This window comes from Cryptotermes secundus, unplaced genomic scaffold (genome assembly GCF_002891405.2).
Source record: "Cryptotermes secundus unplaced genomic scaffold, Csec_1.0 scaffold408, whole genome shotgun sequence".
NCBI lineage: Eukaryota > Metazoa > Arthropoda > Insecta > Blattodea > Kalotermitidae > Cryptotermes > Cryptotermes secundus.
In genome coordinates this window covers 783,189-800,415 of record NW_019724588.1, presented here as the reverse complement: position 1 = coordinate 800,415, position 17,227 = coordinate 783,189, and the positions used below count along the sequence as shown (strand labels likewise).

Genomic DNA, 17,227 nt, shown 5'->3' with positions numbered 1-17,227 from the left:
AAAAAAAAAATCTGGTCATGAGCCCCAGTTGGGGCTCGACACCAAGACAGACTGACTGATGGACGGACCGTCAGTCGCAATGTGACTTGGACGTGGGCAGAAGTCGGTTAGTCAGTGTTAGTCATTTCTCGGAGTGAGTGTGAGACAGCCGCGGGGAAGAAGAACTGAATGCATGATTTTATGTGTGATAGTCAGTTATAGTTTGTGATAACTGAGAAGGTATTGGGATTGTGTAACTCAGTGACACTTGTACATATAACTGGCGTGAAGACTACTGAAGATAGAGTGAAGAGATTAGTGTGTAGGCTTTGTAAATTGTGTAAACCCACAACAGTGTTATAATTAATTGTAGTTACAACTTGTAGGTTGTTAATAAAACCAATTAACAATCCGAACAGCGTCCAGAGTAGTCCAAACACGCTACAATATTTATCCCCCATGAGTGTGAATAATTTAAGAGTTCACAGTAGCAGACTATCGTGAGAGCTAACCTAAACCTACTGATTCTTTGGTAATGCAATTGCAGTTGGAAATGTTTTATGACTTGTCCAGTAGTTTAAAGAATCACACTAGAACTGGTGTTCTCTTCATTGTTGCAGGTGACCCAGTCCTGACGGGGTATTGACTAGGTGTCTGCAATTACTTGTGTGTGTGCGTAATTGACCCCGTCGCTGTCTGGAGGAAACAGAGGTTAGGATGGAACGTGAGTCAAACCCGATGCAGGCAATGTGCCGTTCGGGCTGTGGATTCTATGGCTCACCGGCGACAGATGGACTGTGTTCATTATGTTATAAGGAGGCATTAAAGAAGAAACAGCAGCCACCCAACACAACACCTAGCAGCACAGGCAGCGGCGGTGGTTCAGCTACAAACTTTGGATCCACCACTGGTCCCAGTTCTGTTCCAGTGGCACCGAGTAGTATTGATACTGCTCAGCCTACCATACCAATCATAGTGCCGCCTGTTACAACTACAGACCTTATGAAAGACGTGAGTGACCATTTTCCTTTGTTGTAGTAGGAACTTTGTATATTACATCTCTATGGTGCTTCATACAACTTCTAAAAGCATAGTGAACATATATACTTCTGTAGGACCTTGAAGTGACAGTATTGGTCCTTTTAAATATACTGTAACCATCATTGGTGTAAGCAGCAGAAGTATAGTACTAGGCATATGCATGTTCAGAATTGGTTGCTTTGTAACATACTTTACATGTGTGCATGGTATTTAACACTTTTCAGAATCAAGACTATGTAGTGTTGGATGTGCCTTCTGGTAATGCACATAGTATAAAGAAACTTTTTTAAAATTTTGTTTTCTGCATAGTGTAAAGTGGAGGTGGTGATGTCTTTTCATTTGTGGCCAAGATCAGTGGTACTCTTTGTGAAAGAATTTTGTTTTAAATTATATGTAGAGGACTGAGAGAGTGAGTTTAAAGTACTGCTGCAATATTTCAGTTGTGCTACCATTTCACTTGGCATTCTAACTAAACAGATGTTTATTTTTGGTGTTGAATATATTTGCAACATCGAAGACTTTAAAAGGCTGGGGTCTGCAAGGTTTAGGCATTGTTAAGTTCTTCATTACTTCATGCAGATTAATTTATTTTCAGTACATTTTAAAACCAATTTATTTTTAGTGTGTCTTGTAATCCTCAGTTGACTTAAATTTTGTTACTCAGTTTGAGTCCCAGTAGGGTCCTATCCAATGGGTACCGGGGGCTCTTTTCCCGGGGGTAAAGCTGGTGGTGTATGGAGTTGACCACTCATCTCCAGCTAGTACCGAGGTTAAAAAAAAATGTGGATTTATACATGCACTCCCCCATATGTCTTCATGGCTTACTGCTTAATTAGTTAAGCACAGGGACAACTTTACCTTTTACCCAGAGAAACATTTGGTATTCAGAATTTAGTGGGAGGTGTGATGCATAGTTCCAGTGTAGAAAACCGAAGTTAATGGCCGTGGGAATTTGTTGCGCTGGACACGCGACATCCTCTATCCCCAAAAGTTGGCAATAACTATGCTGACAAGTGGCGGTTAGTATAGTTCGCTTGCAGACCAAAGCCACGGAGGTTATGATCTATTGTTCCAGATTTCACCAGAGTTTGTTTTCTCTTTCTCTTCCTTCTGCATTGAATGTTGCTTCTGAATCGGCAATTAAGAAACTTGGTATAGTGTGAATCTTTGAATTATATCTGGCCGATTTTAAGTTCCTTGTGAGAAGAAAAATTAATATTGTAAATGTGTTTATGAAATCTTCTTGTAATGGCTAGCAGCATGCAGAATGCAAAGATGCAGATGATGTTAGTGGATACTCTTGTTATTCTGATATGGGTTAATCTTTCCAAAACTACTACTGTTGTTCTGTATGCAAACAGTATTATCTTACAGACAGTTGGTTATGCTGTCATTTGCATTGCTGTTTGCCATTTGCCTGTTTGTGATCAGTGCATGTTACAGATACAGTGAAGTAATGGGTGTTTCAGAATATTTATATTTCTCATTTGTGCAGAGTATCGTCGCCCAGATAGATTCAGCTCTATCATTGNATAAGAAATCCGCAAGCGAAGAGACCGTGAGGAGAGACCCTGAAGACGGAGGTGATACGTTCCTCCGAAACGTCGGCTAACACCACATATACACGGTGCCAAATCCCAGAAGACTGCTTTCTTCATAGTCACCGCCATGAAAGCCTCAGATCTTACATATTTTAAAGTTGTTTTGTGAGTGCGTTTATTTGTGAACTAAAATTAATTTCTGCACAAACCATGGATTGTGTAAGATTCTCCTTAACCACTAATCTTTTGTTTCATGTTTAACTTAGATCAGGGTTTTGTTCAGTATTTCTTCTAAAGAAACTTGAAAATTCCTCATCTGTAACTAGCATAGGTTTCCTGTTTCCAGGTATTGGCTGCGCCTCATTGTCGCGATGTAGAGAAGTAAATGATTTTGAAGTAATTTAAGCTCTGTGTGTGTAGAGGAACACTTTTCATTCACAGCCCTCCTTTTCAAGACCTTGCATAGTTCGCAGTATAGTTTCTAAATTTTCTGATGTTTTGGACTTCTGCTCTTACCTCTATACAGTTGGTATTTTCCTGCAAATATAAATTCGGTTTATTAAACTTTCAGGCTTATCCAGATGTGATACATATCTAAGCAACCAGTCCTAGTTGGTTATTATAGAGAACAAACGGTGTCTTCCACCATATTGGCTAGAGCTGACATTTCCTCCAAAACCATCACAACTTTTGACTGGCCATGACTGAGTTAGGGAATAGAGTGGAATTAAAAGCAATTCAAAGTGCTGTAAATTAATTTATTTTGACACTTCTGTGAAATTTAGAGACCTACTCTGTCTTAAGAGACATTTTTGTTTACTTGAATATTTGAGCAGTTTCTTTGGATTGCAGAATGCAGATGGTGAGGGTGCTGTTGGAGGAGGGGGAGGTGGAGGAGGAGGCAGCAGTGCTGAAAGTTCTGTGAGCAGTGGAGATGTTGATGATAGTTTTGATGGGAAAGACTCTGATAAAGAAGGGAAGAAAAAGAAGAACCGCTGTGCAGTTTGCCGGAAGAAGGTTGGCTTAACAGGTGCGTGTCATGTTTGTCATCACTTTCTGTTCTTGACCACCCCTCTCCTTATTTTAAGTGGCTGTGGGAATGAATTCCTCTTTTTTTCTCTCTCATTTCTGTCTCTCAGCCACCACTCGACTGTATAGCCAAGAGCTGTAACTTTATATTGTATTGTTTGATTCAAGGAGAAGGAGAACTCTCATTTGTATGTGGTACTAGAGGGGATAAGTAGCGCTGATATTTAAGAACAAGGGATATAAAAATATCTGGAAATATCAACTACCCATGCTGCATTCAGCCTCAAAAATAACATAATTATTGCTGCTGGTTGCTAAACAGTGAGACAAGTATTTTTTCAGTAGTCAAAAGGAACCATTATTTAGTGGTAAGTGCCCAAAAGACAAAAAAAATGTAGAAGTTGCAAGGGGGTAAGACGATTTACAGTATACTGCAAATTGTTGTAAAGCATCAATAATCCAAAATAGATGCAATGGACAGTGCTTAAGACATAGGAAATGGGATTCTGGTGTACTGAGAAATTCATTAGATTTACACGAGGTGAAGATGTGGATTGTCTTGGTCATTTTAAATTAATGACACTAACTGTTTTGATGGTATGCTTTTAAATAAATAACTGTCTGCTTGTATGAAACTGGAAGTAAGTGCCACAGGTGTCAGGTACATTATTAGACAAGTAATAGCCAGGAATGGAATAGGGGATATGAAACCCCATATGAGGTAATGTAATTTATATAACATGGGAACATTAGACTGCCTCTGTGGTCTAGTGGTCAGAGTTCTTGGCTACAGATCCAGAGATCCCGGGTTCGATTTCTGGCGCTGCCAGATTTTCTGAGATGTAGTGGGTCTGGAATTTGGCTCACTCAGCCTGGTAAGGATAACAGAGGAGCTAATTCAAATAAGTAGCGGCTCCGGTGTAGAAAACTGAAATTAACGGCCATGGGGATCTGTTGCACTGACCGTGCAACACCCTCTGTCCACAAAAGTTGGCACTAACTTCGCTGACAAGTGGTCGGTATAGTTTGCTTGCGGACTACATGCCACGGATTTTGTGTGTTTATTTTATGGGGACGTTAGGAAATACATATCAGAATTTTGGTTGGTAAAACCTGAAGGTAAGAGACCACTTGGGAGACATTAACATAGCTAATTTAGGATTTGAATTGGTGTTAAGGGAATAAGGTGTGAGAGGGTAGACTGGATTTAACTGGCTCAGGATATGGCCCAGTTGCAGGCTGTGGTGAAAATAGAAGTGAATCCTTAAAAAGGAATGTAGTGACTAGTTGAGTGACATTAGCTTCTTGAGGACTGTACTGCTTGGAGTGGTTGAAATGTTTATGTGCAGCAGGCTGTGCTTGGAATTATCAGTACCTCAAAACAAAGTGTAAACATGTTCCTGTGTGCAAAACAACTGGTGATAATTTTTCTTCCAATTCCAAATACGGTGGGTGCGTGCATGAGTGCCAGGAAGTGTTCAGTGAATATTAACATAATGATGTAGATTTAATTTTAGATGTTGATGGACAACGAAGTGACTCCATATAATAGAATCCTTCAGAAACTACAATCCCACAGCTAAATAAGTTCCCTGCCTTTTATAAAACCCAAAAAGTTCATTAATGTATTCACAGTATGAAAACTTACATTAAATGTATCTACTCATAAGTGCCGACAAGAACAGGTTCCCACAAAGTCTGTGGCAGTATATGGTGTTTCACCTGTGACAGAAAGATGCAATCCAGGAGGAGTATACCTATCTGAAGAAAACGTTTTACATTAGGCATTGTGTGAGAGTGAGTGCTTGAAAATAATTAAAGATGCATGGTACTAGAACCTGGTGTTTCACTGTGAACAGCATTCATAACCACAGGGCTAATTACATAATGCCAGTATAAAAATATATATATATGAATGGATTATGCAGCACATCTTAACTTTTTTAGTTGATGTGTATGATAGACTCATGGATCTGCAGTTGCTGTTCATAACTAATGAGGCATTATGAACGGAAGATGTACTTGTATGAATATGGAGTGACGAAAGTCTTCATGCTGTTCGAGTGCCATCACACAGTGTAAAAGTAGGGGTGTACTCTTTAGCATGATATTTTTTTAAAGCAAGTTGTGGATTCACATAAATATATGAATGAAGTACTGAATTATTTATTCAATCAGCTGACAGCTGAAAAAGAATGATTGGGTGCCTCCAGCAAGATAATGCTATAGAACAGACTGCTGCAAGTCCTTGAACACTATATGTGAGGTGTTGGAGGTCAGAGTAGTCAACAAAGGACTCTTGGTTAATGTGATTAACTGTGAAGGAACTTGAAGAGAGAACCCTTGTACCACCATAGCTCTGGAGACTTCAGAAAGTGTCAGAAAGCTTGTTTATTTGCTGTGGTGCATGCTTGGAAGCAGAGGGGCACCACTTCCAGCAGTTCTTACAAAATGTAATGTTTGTGTCACCTTTCTACAGTAATGAGTTACAGAGTTACGTGCAAGCAGAGAATGATGTGAGAGGCAGTACTGTGCATGGGTGCACATTAAACTGCTGCCATGTTATTGCATGCAGTATGTTTGAACACTGTGCTTTTACAACTGGGTCCTGGTATGTTTTGATATTAATTAAATTGATGTAAAAGAAGAAAGTCGTCTTCTGGGTTTAGGCGCCGTGTATTTTTCGTTTTGGCCGACGTTCCTCCGAAACGTCGGCCAAAACGACAAATACACAGCGCCAAAACCCAGAAGACGACTTTCTTCATAGTCATCGCCGTGAAAACCTCAAAACTTACATGATGTAAAAGAAGTTTGGCAGATGTATGAACATTGCATGAATTGTGCAAGACTGAGCAGTCAGCATACTGTGTCATCAGGTTATCATGGTTATTTAATACACCTTTACTCTTGAAGGTGTTATGTGATCTTTGTTGTAATTGTGTTTCAAATTATGTAATTTTTGTAATCCCCAGTTCATAAATAATTTCTGCTTTCAGGATTTGAGTGTCGATGTGGTGGCTTGTTCTGTGCAGTTCATCGATACAGTGACAAACACAATTGCACTTTTGACTACCGAGAGATGGGAGCCCAGGAAATTCGTCGCAACAATCCAGTTGTAGTGGGCGAGAAGATCCAAAAAATTTGAACCTGTTGTGCCTAGTAATAGAAGTGATTAGGGATCAAATAGCTTTTGGGGTTACTTGTCAAGGTAAATGTTTGTTCTAAATTCCACCAGCAGTACTCTGCAAAAGGAGTAACAGTATAAGAAAAGATACTCCGGTTGTGCCATTTTATGATGAAACATCAAGAAGGACCACTTCCTACAAGACTTGCGGCCAGTGATGACATGTCATAGTTGCCAATATTTTTTTGATGGACAAAAATTAAGAATGGCACCCAGTAAGGAACTACAGTGGTGGACATAGTTGAGCTCAAGACTTTTAAAATCTGTGTAAGAAGAAAATGGCTTTTTTTCCCCTTTTGTTTTGCTTTGTTATAATCTAGTTTATATCAGATATGAAAATAAGTATGACACATTTAAGAATAAAGCAGAGCTTTTCGTTTAGAACAACTAATGAAGCAAGACTGTAAACAGATTGTGTTGAGCCAGTGGACACTACTACGTCATAGTGCTGGCTGTGTGTGTGCACCCCTTAGACCCTTATCCACAGGAAGAAAGTGACTTTATATGTGGCACGACATCGTCAGAACTGTGACTTGGTTCTCCCGTTTTAGGAAGCTGTCTTCACGTAGTCGTGTGTGCTGTTGGTTTGACCATGCTCTTCTTTTGAGCTTGAATATTGGAAGCACATACAATGTGCATAGGTTTGGTCATAGGACACCTAGAATCATCATAGGTAATGTGTTATTTACAAGTTTTCTTTAGACAGTTGCCTTCACAAAAACTTGTTGATTTTAAGAATTAAATAGCGAAGATGGGAGGAGTAAAAAGGCATAAGTNAGAACAGTAAAATGATTGCTCATCATACAAATTGGCATGCCCTGGCCACTAGAGAGTAGAGAAGTATGTGTGTTTTGCAAGTTTATTATCTTAAATTAATGACAAATTATAGCTTCTGTCTCCCTCCCATTTTTGAAATGTTACTGTATAACTGCTTAGACATTTTTCTGTCATTAAACCAAAATCTACAAAGAAGCTTGTCATGTGAAGAATGAATGAACTGTGGTGTAGAAGAAGTTGGAAACTGACAAGCCACCATGAAATTAAATTCTTTATAGAACTCTGGATTTATACTTCAATCAGTTTTGTGCAGGGAGCAGTTTTTGTGAATGAACTGTAGAAGTGATCTTCCTTGATATTTGGTTTACCTAAAATAAACTGGGTCTCATTCATTATGGATCCATACTACTTTGGCTTCCACAGCCCAAATTTATTCTTATCTTAATTATAATTTGTCTAAATAAAGTTTCTGATGTGCATTCAGTCTTGCAATTTTTGACACCAGTTACATGAACAGTTACAATTAAATTGATTTTTTTTTTCTTAAGAACTTATTTTCAAGGTACAAAAAGCATACACATTTCTTTCACCCCCCCCCCCAAACTTTCACAATAAATTTTTCCTGTGTGTTCCATTTAGCAGTGTGTACAATGCCTTCTGAAATATGTGTAAAGAAAGCAGTCAGTTCTCTTTCCAGTTTTAGTCCTTCTAACAAGCTTTTCAAAACTTGAATTTAAGAAACAGACTTCCTGTTATCAATTAGGGGATGTTGATGAGTGGACATTTTTGTTTTAAGTTTTGTTTCGAATCTTCTTGTTTAGTGAAGTGTGCATATAGAATGAACACTTCTGTTTGGAATCTGTGAATTTTAGGAATACTTGTGTATGAACAAATTTGGTGTGATAACGAGTGTGCACGTATGACAGATAGTGATGTGGCAGTGTTGTGGTTCTTAAAGAGGTTATAGTGGTGTGCGGCATGACTGTTATTTTGTTCAAAATGCCGTGTGTAGAGTTGTCAGTTGATTTGCGTAGAAGATGCTTGGAACGCTGTCATAGATGCCAGTCAGAAAAGCAGCAAGTTACTGTTTTCAGAGTACCTCAAGTCACTGGCAGACTTCTTATTTTGTTGTAGTCAGTTAATTCAAATGCATGCCATGTTTACAGGAAAATGTGACTTCTTGTATTTCACTTGCTCCTCTGTTCTTTCAGAAATGGTGTAATTAAGCATATGTGTAGATTACTTATTTTTATTGTTCTCAATAGTGATGTAATTTCACAGCATGAAACAGGAAGGAGTAACAAAGTAGGTGTGTTAGTGTGTGAGAGTTGATTTTAAATTTACCTTTGAAATGTAACAGGGCCTCGCTGTACCATTGTGGCCAACATATTTGGGTTTATTTCTCATAACTGTCTCTTTAATAAAAGTGAAAAGTATGTAATCTGATCCGTGTTTTGTTTTACAAATCATTTCATACTATTATGTATGATCTATACAGTGAGTATGGTTTTGAAGTTATAAAGGGGTTATCTCTTTTACACAGGTGTTACTAGTAAATTCCGTCCATAGTGTATTTGTCAGCAGAAATCCTGCCACATTTTCAGTCGTGACAGAACAATAAGTCAGTAATTTTGTCATTGGTCAGCCATTGTAAAACTAATCCCAGCTTTTATTGGTTGCAACATGCTGATATATCTTGTGTAAGTTAGACCTAAATGTCTGTTTCTAAATGAGCAGTTGGGATGAGTATTTTTCTTTCCTCAAAATCCTTTCTGTAATTATTATTTTGCTGTTTTGTATTATTATTTCAGTTTACTAGATGATTCTCATGAATTGACATTTGAATTCAAATGTGTGATCATCGTTATAGATTTTTCAAATTGCTGTCTGTAAAGTATAAAGAATAGAGAGGGATGTTGTAATATTGATTATATTGTATTTTAAACATTCATATATCTTAATTTCTGTGTTAGAACGTCCATTACCGTGATCATGTCAGTTTGTTGGTTCATAGTTTGCCATTCAGCTGAGTATTCATTGGTACCTGTTATTTACTGGAATAACATTAAATATGAAATGTCTAAAGCTTCAGTTCACTGTAAAATTTCTAAGGTTCAATTTAACATTTCTTTCTAATAGAAACTAAAGTTCTCTTACTAGGGATAACCCCATGCAGTTACTTGAGAAGCATGATGTCCTTTCTTATAAATAAGGTCATAATTATTTTGTAAATATGCTAAAATTGTATTGGAGGTTTGTTAATATAAACTCTGATCAGAATACTTGCTTTAGTCTATTACAACAGATGAAAGGGAAAAGATATGTTTTATTTCCTTGTTTCCTAAATATACAGCCTACCTTCTTAAGACATCTCTTTGTCAGATATTGATTTAGAGTACAGTTGTCATTTTATCGCTTTTTCAGATGACTTCCATGAACAAGTACACAAGTATGTAAAAACAGAAGTTCCAACCCTCGACTGTTTTTGTCAGATAGTTCTGTGTACCAATATAATCTTCCGAGGTGAAATTTGTATAATGGAATGACTTCTGCGCGTGAAGAAAGGCAGTGACTTTCCTACAGGCAGAGATTATGCTTATGAACAGAACTAGGTCATTTATGTGTGAAAGGGTTACAAGAAATATTTGCTTGGGTTTGTGCCATTAAATTTTTTTCCAAGAAGTGAAGTTATGTAACTAATAATAATAACAACTGTAAAGGAAAATGTTCTCATTTAACCATAATTCTGAGTTTTTAATTCATACGGTTTTACATGGAAAGTGGGAATTTCATGTTCCAGTGCAGTGTTGGTCATATTTTCATCTTCCCTTGTCTCTTGATGACTGTATTGAGCTGTAAACTCTAATTCTCTCTTTGAAGCAGTACTTCTATAGTCCTTAACATGATTCACTTTAATTCTTCATTCATAAGAATAGTTTAATTTGGAAAGGGGTATTTACTGTGAAGTGCAGTTTTGTCAGATGAGTCTACATTTACAAGCACAAATTAAATTTGTAAACGAAGATCATTTATACATGAAGATAATACAAGATACACAGCGTGGCTTTTTAGCCACTACAGACAATATATGAGGGAACATAACACTGAGCAAAACTAAAAAGTAAAATGTGCATGTGTGATAATGGGGGATAACCAAAGTGGTAATTTAAAAATTATACACTTACAGTATACTCCCAATTGTCTGTGCTAATGAAGGAGAAAAGATGTATTAATAATAAAATGCAGATAATACAGTTTCAGGTATGGCTGGGAGACTTTGGTGGCTGCTGAATATAGAAGTTCAGAAATGTAGCACAGCATCAAATATAATTATCTCAGAAACTAACAGACAACGGAAAAAGCATACTGAATATAAGAGTGTGATTTTTTCCTCTATGTTTGTCAGAAACATTTTTCACTGTGATAAATATGTAACGAATTGCACTTGAAATATATGCAGAACTCATGCGGGTCATCACATAGAGTGATTGCTAAAATTGTCCCCCTGTCTACAAGAAAACTGAAATAAAATTGTCCCCCTGTCTACAAGAAAACTGAAATGGTTTGATAGTTTTTGTAAAATTCCTATCAGATTTCATGAAGCTGTGACTAGTCATTCTTGAGTTTTATATGAGGACAGATGGACGGACTGATCAAGAGGCTGTCCACAGAGATGGGAATTCTTCTGTAAAGGAACGCTGAAAGGTCACAAACCAGATAAATTGTACACGGATAATCAAGAGTACATTGTACTTGGATTAAACTGTGGGGGGGTCTCATGTATAGATACACACATGATCTACTTCAATCTGCCTTGCCTAAAAGTAAAAATATTTCTTTTTCTTGACAACACAGTTGCTTGGGTGTATGTGCTTTAAATATGTGGGAGGGAATTCTTTCTTACCATTTATTCATATGTTTGAAATTAGTGCTGATCCCCTTCTTAATCTTTGAAATAAAAGAGAAAGACTCCCCTCTCCTAGTTATATAAATTTTGTGGAAACCATTAGTTGTGCAAATCGTTACTCAGTGTACATTTTTATTTACGCATTCTATTTCACGTTACATGTAAGTCTCGTCTCAGAGCAGTGTTTAACACGCATATTGTTCTGAAAACATTGTATGTGAGGTATTAATAAAAACCTTTCATTTCAATAAAGTCTTTGCCTTGTTTAAGAAGGAATGTGAGCTTATTGTGAATTTTCTTTCCATTTGGTTTACAGAAGTGTTCAGTTTCATTGGGACCTTGTCTATAAAGACACTAGCAGCATGATAGATACATAGACTTTCAAAGCATGGTGTTCTATCGTAACTGTATTTCACTTGTTGCTGTGCTTGTACGTAAAATACGGGCTTCTACCCCTTTTTTAGTTATATGTGCAGGACATTAGATTTGAGTAAATCATCCAGTGCAGTTTGGGTTTGACTTGAAATTTAACTTCATAGCCCAGCATATTAGTAATAAAAGAATGTAACAAGAATTTAGCATTTATAATCCATCCTTCTTCCCCCCCCCCACCAAACCCCATGATCTCTGAACCATCTGCTTGTATTATTATACTTTTTACTTAAGTACTGTAATTATTTTAATGCTGTAGAAAATGCATTTATTAAGCAAACCTATAACCATGGACAAGCCCATCTTCTTGTCTGAGAGGATGTTACTTAAGAACTATAAATGCAAGGCTTAGGTTGCAAAAAGAAACTGATTATGAGCCTCAAAGGGCTTGGTGCCAAGACACTCTGATTGGTGTTAAGCCACCAGTCAAAAAATGACTCTTAATCTTATCAGCCATCCTTGGTGTAACATTTCCCACAGAGGCAGATAGGTTGTTGCACCTTTCCTCATAAAGTGTATTTATGATCACAGTGGTCAAAGTGGTGGTTATTTGCTTCACCCTGTTCTAGCTCACCCCAAAGTTGTTTTATGCAATTGTACTTGAGATGATCAGACCAATACTAAGAACCATGTTTTTCTGAACAGAATGAATATAAATTAGGTCATTACTAGGGCCTGGATCTTTATGCGCTAAAACACTTAAAATATGTGCTAAAAAGTGGGCAAATATGCACTTAAGAAGCAGGTCACTTTATTCAGACTCACCTATTTACATGTATCATTCACAGCAGAAAGTAGCATCACAATAGGAAACTGGAAGTCTTTCAGTGTTTTCTGGAGACAAACTGTGTCTATTGTCCGTCAGAATGAGTTTATAGGCTGAGAATGATATTTTTACATCAACTGACATGATTGGACAGTATCCATACACTGGCGCCAAAGGTTTGGAACATTCATCTGGCAAAGATACCCTAATTCCACTCAAGTACTGACTAATTGACTGAATCTTTTTTTTTTTAAGTCCTGGGTTCGATTTCAACACCATTTCTAACTTGCATTTAATATTCTCTCCAATTTCACCTGGAGCAGAATTCAGTGAACGAGTTGAAGCGAGTTGTGAAGGAGTGCACCACAAAATTCTAAGCTCTCAGTGGCTTTTGAAACTGTAGAAAAATGTGCATGGATAAAATTCACATCTTGATAAACAGTATCACTTCCAAACACAACTTTTGCTTCATGGACACATGCATTCTCATCTTCAAGTTTTGTAACTACTTCTTTTACTTGATTGAAATTCTCCTGATAAAATGAAACTGCGGATATCCATGTCCCCCACATAGTTAGGACAGGTTCAGGTAGCAGAGGAACCTGAGGTAGGCAATCTTTGTAGAACTGGACATGAGCTGGTGCTTTGAGAAACAGTTTTTTCCCACTTGCAGTTAAATCGTTAACAGCTAGAAACTGCGCATATTTTTTCTGCAATACGGTGTAATCCATGAGCTAAACAGGTTACGTGTGTAAGATTAGGATAAAATACTTGTAAGGCCTTTGCTGCTTTCAACATATAGGAAGCTGCATCTGTGAGTAATACAAGCACCTTACAACAATTACAGGATTCTCAATTTCAGATGACCATAGTAGTCACAGAGAATCATTTACAAATCTTGCTATTGTGCTATGGTTGGTTTCCTCTAGTACTTTGCAAGCAAGAAGATGAGGGTTGCCGGCATCATCTGGATGTAGCTTAACAACTACGAAATTTGCTATGCATCGGCCACATAAATCGGTTGTCTCATCCTTAATTATCCTTAATTTCAAACATATGCAGAAATATGCTCTTACGTTTAGAATATGCAGTAACAACCAAAAACCCTCAAAATATGCATTTTCAAAAAAATCTGGGCCCTAGTGATTACCAATAATTGCATTTGACAGTTGAGTTGAGTATATTCAAAGCTGCATAAGCTTTTTTTGCTGTGACATATGCTGGCTATTGCTGATATTTCTGTTTCCTGCACACAGTTGACGTCTGTTTTTTCTATGCAGGTATGTAATCCATTTTACATTTAAAGGGGTGTTTGAAAAGTTATGAGAATACAATCTGTATATTTATCCAGAGGAAATAAATTAATTTGGAAAACTGAGTTCAGTTGGTATATATTTAACATTAAAGTAAAGAAATTAGACTTTCAAACTTGTCAAACTCTATGGAGTGAAGTCCTTGAGATGCCAGCTCAGGCACTCAAATTCCCATCATTTTTTGGAACACTGAAGGCTCATTTTGTGTTCACAAGAGCCTGCCACTGGTGTGGCCAGATGTATCCAGTCCACACACACACACACACCCATCCTGTTTCCCTAAGATCCATTTTAATATCTCCCCACTAACCAAAGCCCTGTATGTACTTATGTGTTAATGTCATGCCCTTCTCTTTCTCCATGACTGACCATTCTGGTGAGGAATACAAGTCATAATAAGTCCTTATTGTGTAATTTTTCTCTAGCCATCTTTTATTTCTCCCTCTTAGGCCCAGATTTTCTCAGATTTAGACATTGGTCAAACAAACATGTTGTTGGAAAACATATACCATTTTTTATTATTGCTAGGCTACTGTAATTTTAAAGAACGTATTGCCTTCATTTTTTGGAAGTATCTTAGTGTTATAAACGCAGTAGTTGGTGAAGATTTGGCTCTGCCCTATTCATAGAACAGAATATAAAATAGGCTACATTACTTAGTTGTATAAAGAAGATTATGTCCAAGCCTTGTTGAAATGAAGAAAAATTGTGAATTTCTGCGTATACACACTATATTTTCGTTATAGTATGTTGCAGAGAATTCAAGGAAGGAATTATGTTCCACAGAAATTTGCTCAATATATTATATATAATTATTTTAGGTGACTGGACTGAGAAACCAAGACCATAATAGACTTCAAAACCTAATACATCACAAGATTTTAGTTGCAAATGATAGGAATTATTTTATGTTAGTTGAACTGAATATGAGGCATGCTGCTACCAGCTGGAAGGTCGCAGGTTCCAGTCCCAATGAGGTGAATTTTTTCAATTTACGTAATTCTTCCAGCTGCACTGTGGCCCTGTTGTCATCTCATCCTCTAACAGAAATGAGTACCAGAAATCTTCCTGGGGGCTAAAGGGTAGCTGGTGTGTAAGGCTGACAACCTTACTGCTGATTGGCTAGAAAATGTGGGATCCTCGACGTTTCACAACCCTATGGGCCTTCATGGCCTGTTACAGGGATAGCTTTAGCATTTTACCCTTTTTTACTTCAACTGAATTCATTAGGCTAGAAAATTTATGTTTGTTTAGTGCCGATAAGTAAAATCCAGTGACTAGCATTTCATCCAAACACTAAGAAGTTTTCCACAATTCTAGAATGAACAGAGCTCTGTACAGGATGTCCCAGGAGAAAAGGTCATTATTCTGGGAGGTCACGGTCATTCTAAGCAAAAAAAAACTGTATCTGACCTGTTCCAAACAGTTTCTGAGATAGAGCTCTTTCACTGTAGTAATAAAGTACACTGTACAATGTACAGACGAGCAACATGCATACGAGTTGCAAAGTGCATTGATGTTGACTGGAATTTTCAAAAATGTATTATACTAGGTAAACCAACTTTGTCACTTGAACAATAAATACCAGTATCAGAAACAGTATATAATATTTCTTTCTTATCAACAATTTTGGAACTGTACAGTCAAACAGCTCTGTCTCTGAAACCATTCAGAATAGAACACGTTCAGATACACTTTTTTGCCTTGAGTGATCAACACTATGACCTCCCAGAATATTGACTTTTCCTCCTGGAACATTTTGTATATTCTATAATGTATCAGTCATTCTTATACCATGACACTGGCCCAGTAGAGTGTCGGGATCTTTTTGTTCTTCCCCTTGTAAACCACTATCATGCAACGAGTGCGGTCAACATGAAAGTCTGGTTCATAAGTACTGGGACTGTTCATGTATAACTGATGTAAACTGAATGTGCCATGGATTTGGTCAAGTCCACTAACAGAAATCAGGGATTGAAAGGGTGTGTGGGATTTGTCAAAGAGCTGGAGTGAGTCACATTCTGTAGAGACCAATTCAGATAAATCGTGAGAGAACTTAAACTGAGCGGAATAACAGGCAGCAGGCTTCGCCATATAGTTTGTAGTCCCTGAACTGGAAGCATTTATATGTATTATATGCACAACCCATCTTATGCTGAATTTCACTGGAACTGGCAATTGTGCACCATGTATTCTGTCAGAACAGTACTGCCACATCATTATAGCATATGGAGAAAGACTTCCCAGGCTTCAGGATTAACTAGGTAGTGTTAATATTTGTGGCTACAAGCTGAGACTTGATGAGAGAATGGGAGAGATGGTGTAGTGAGGACTTCATTCTTTGTATTCTGCATAATGGGAGGTTTATTTGGTACAAATTATAGTAGCAATGCTATTGTCACAGTGTTTTGTTCAGACATACTATAGCTCCCACTACTGTCATATTTCCCCTTATGCATGCTTTTCTATATTTTAGGTGCATTGATTTAAGTATCTACAATCCATTGAGCTGGACTTGAATATCTGACACTAGCTCTGTATAGGATGCCCAGTTTTTTAAATATTCACTAAACTTTACAATTAGAGTCAAAAAATGAAATCATTGGACACACAACTCTGCACACCAAACATTTTGATAGATTTTTTAAACTTTTGCATTGTAGGAACTTAATACATTATTGGTGTACTTCTGGACAGTGAGAAGTGTGGGAATGGGTTCTGCATGTACATGAGTAATGTATATGATCTGAACATAGTTAGTTGATTTATTTATTTCTAATACATAATATTTGGAATCAAGGTGGCAGCACTGTAATTCAGAGGACAGAACCTGTCAGTACTAGATGAATGTGAATTCTGCTGCACATGGTTCATTTTCAGCACATCCAATATGTTAGAATTACAGAAGCATGTTTTATCTTTTGGCACTCAACTACAGAAAGTAGCACTTCTCTTCAACAAAGCCATTAATTTAAATACAAACTCTCCCTTTTTGAACTTGAACTGGATGAATTGTACATGGTATTTACAATAAAGGTGTAGTAGTTTATTTCTCATAATAATCCCTACCTACAATATACATATAAATTATTAAGAGGTCAGCCTCTAAAAAGTTGCATTTATTTACATTAAGAAGACTTAACTGGGTAAAGTCTTATGTTACAGTGAAACCCTGATTGAAGAATTTGGGGTATTGTGTGGTTGCAGTTATAAAATGCTATTGTCAGTGCAGTGAATCTGTTGTATTTTTAAGGTTTC

At 37.2% G+C, this 17,227-nt stretch overlaps 1 protein-coding gene across 6 annotated transcripts in view; it reads left to right on the top strand.

Annotated features, from left to right (window-relative positions):
* The window catches only part of LOC111862328 (AN1-type zinc finger protein 6), a 70,111-nt gene extending 58,381 nt beyond the window's left edge, over positions 1-11,730 (top strand). For 5 of the 6 annotated variants that reach the window (XM_023847619.2, XM_023847617.2, XM_023847618.2 and 2 more), the window contains 3 exons: positions 600-990; positions 3,414-3,591; positions 6,587-7,544. In XM_023847619.2, coding sequence (XP_023703387.1) covers positions 697-990; positions 3,414-3,591; positions 6,587-6,735 — 621 coding nt within the window. In that variant the 5' untranslated portion in view covers positions 600-696 and the 3' untranslated portion in view covers positions 6,736-7,544. Of the gene's footprint in view, positions 1-599; positions 991-3,413; positions 3,592-6,586; positions 7,545-9,975 lie in introns of those variants that run through there. The other variant, XR_002842406.2, reaches the window with a different exon arrangement.
* Positions 11,731-17,227: the final 5,497 nt, after the last annotated feature.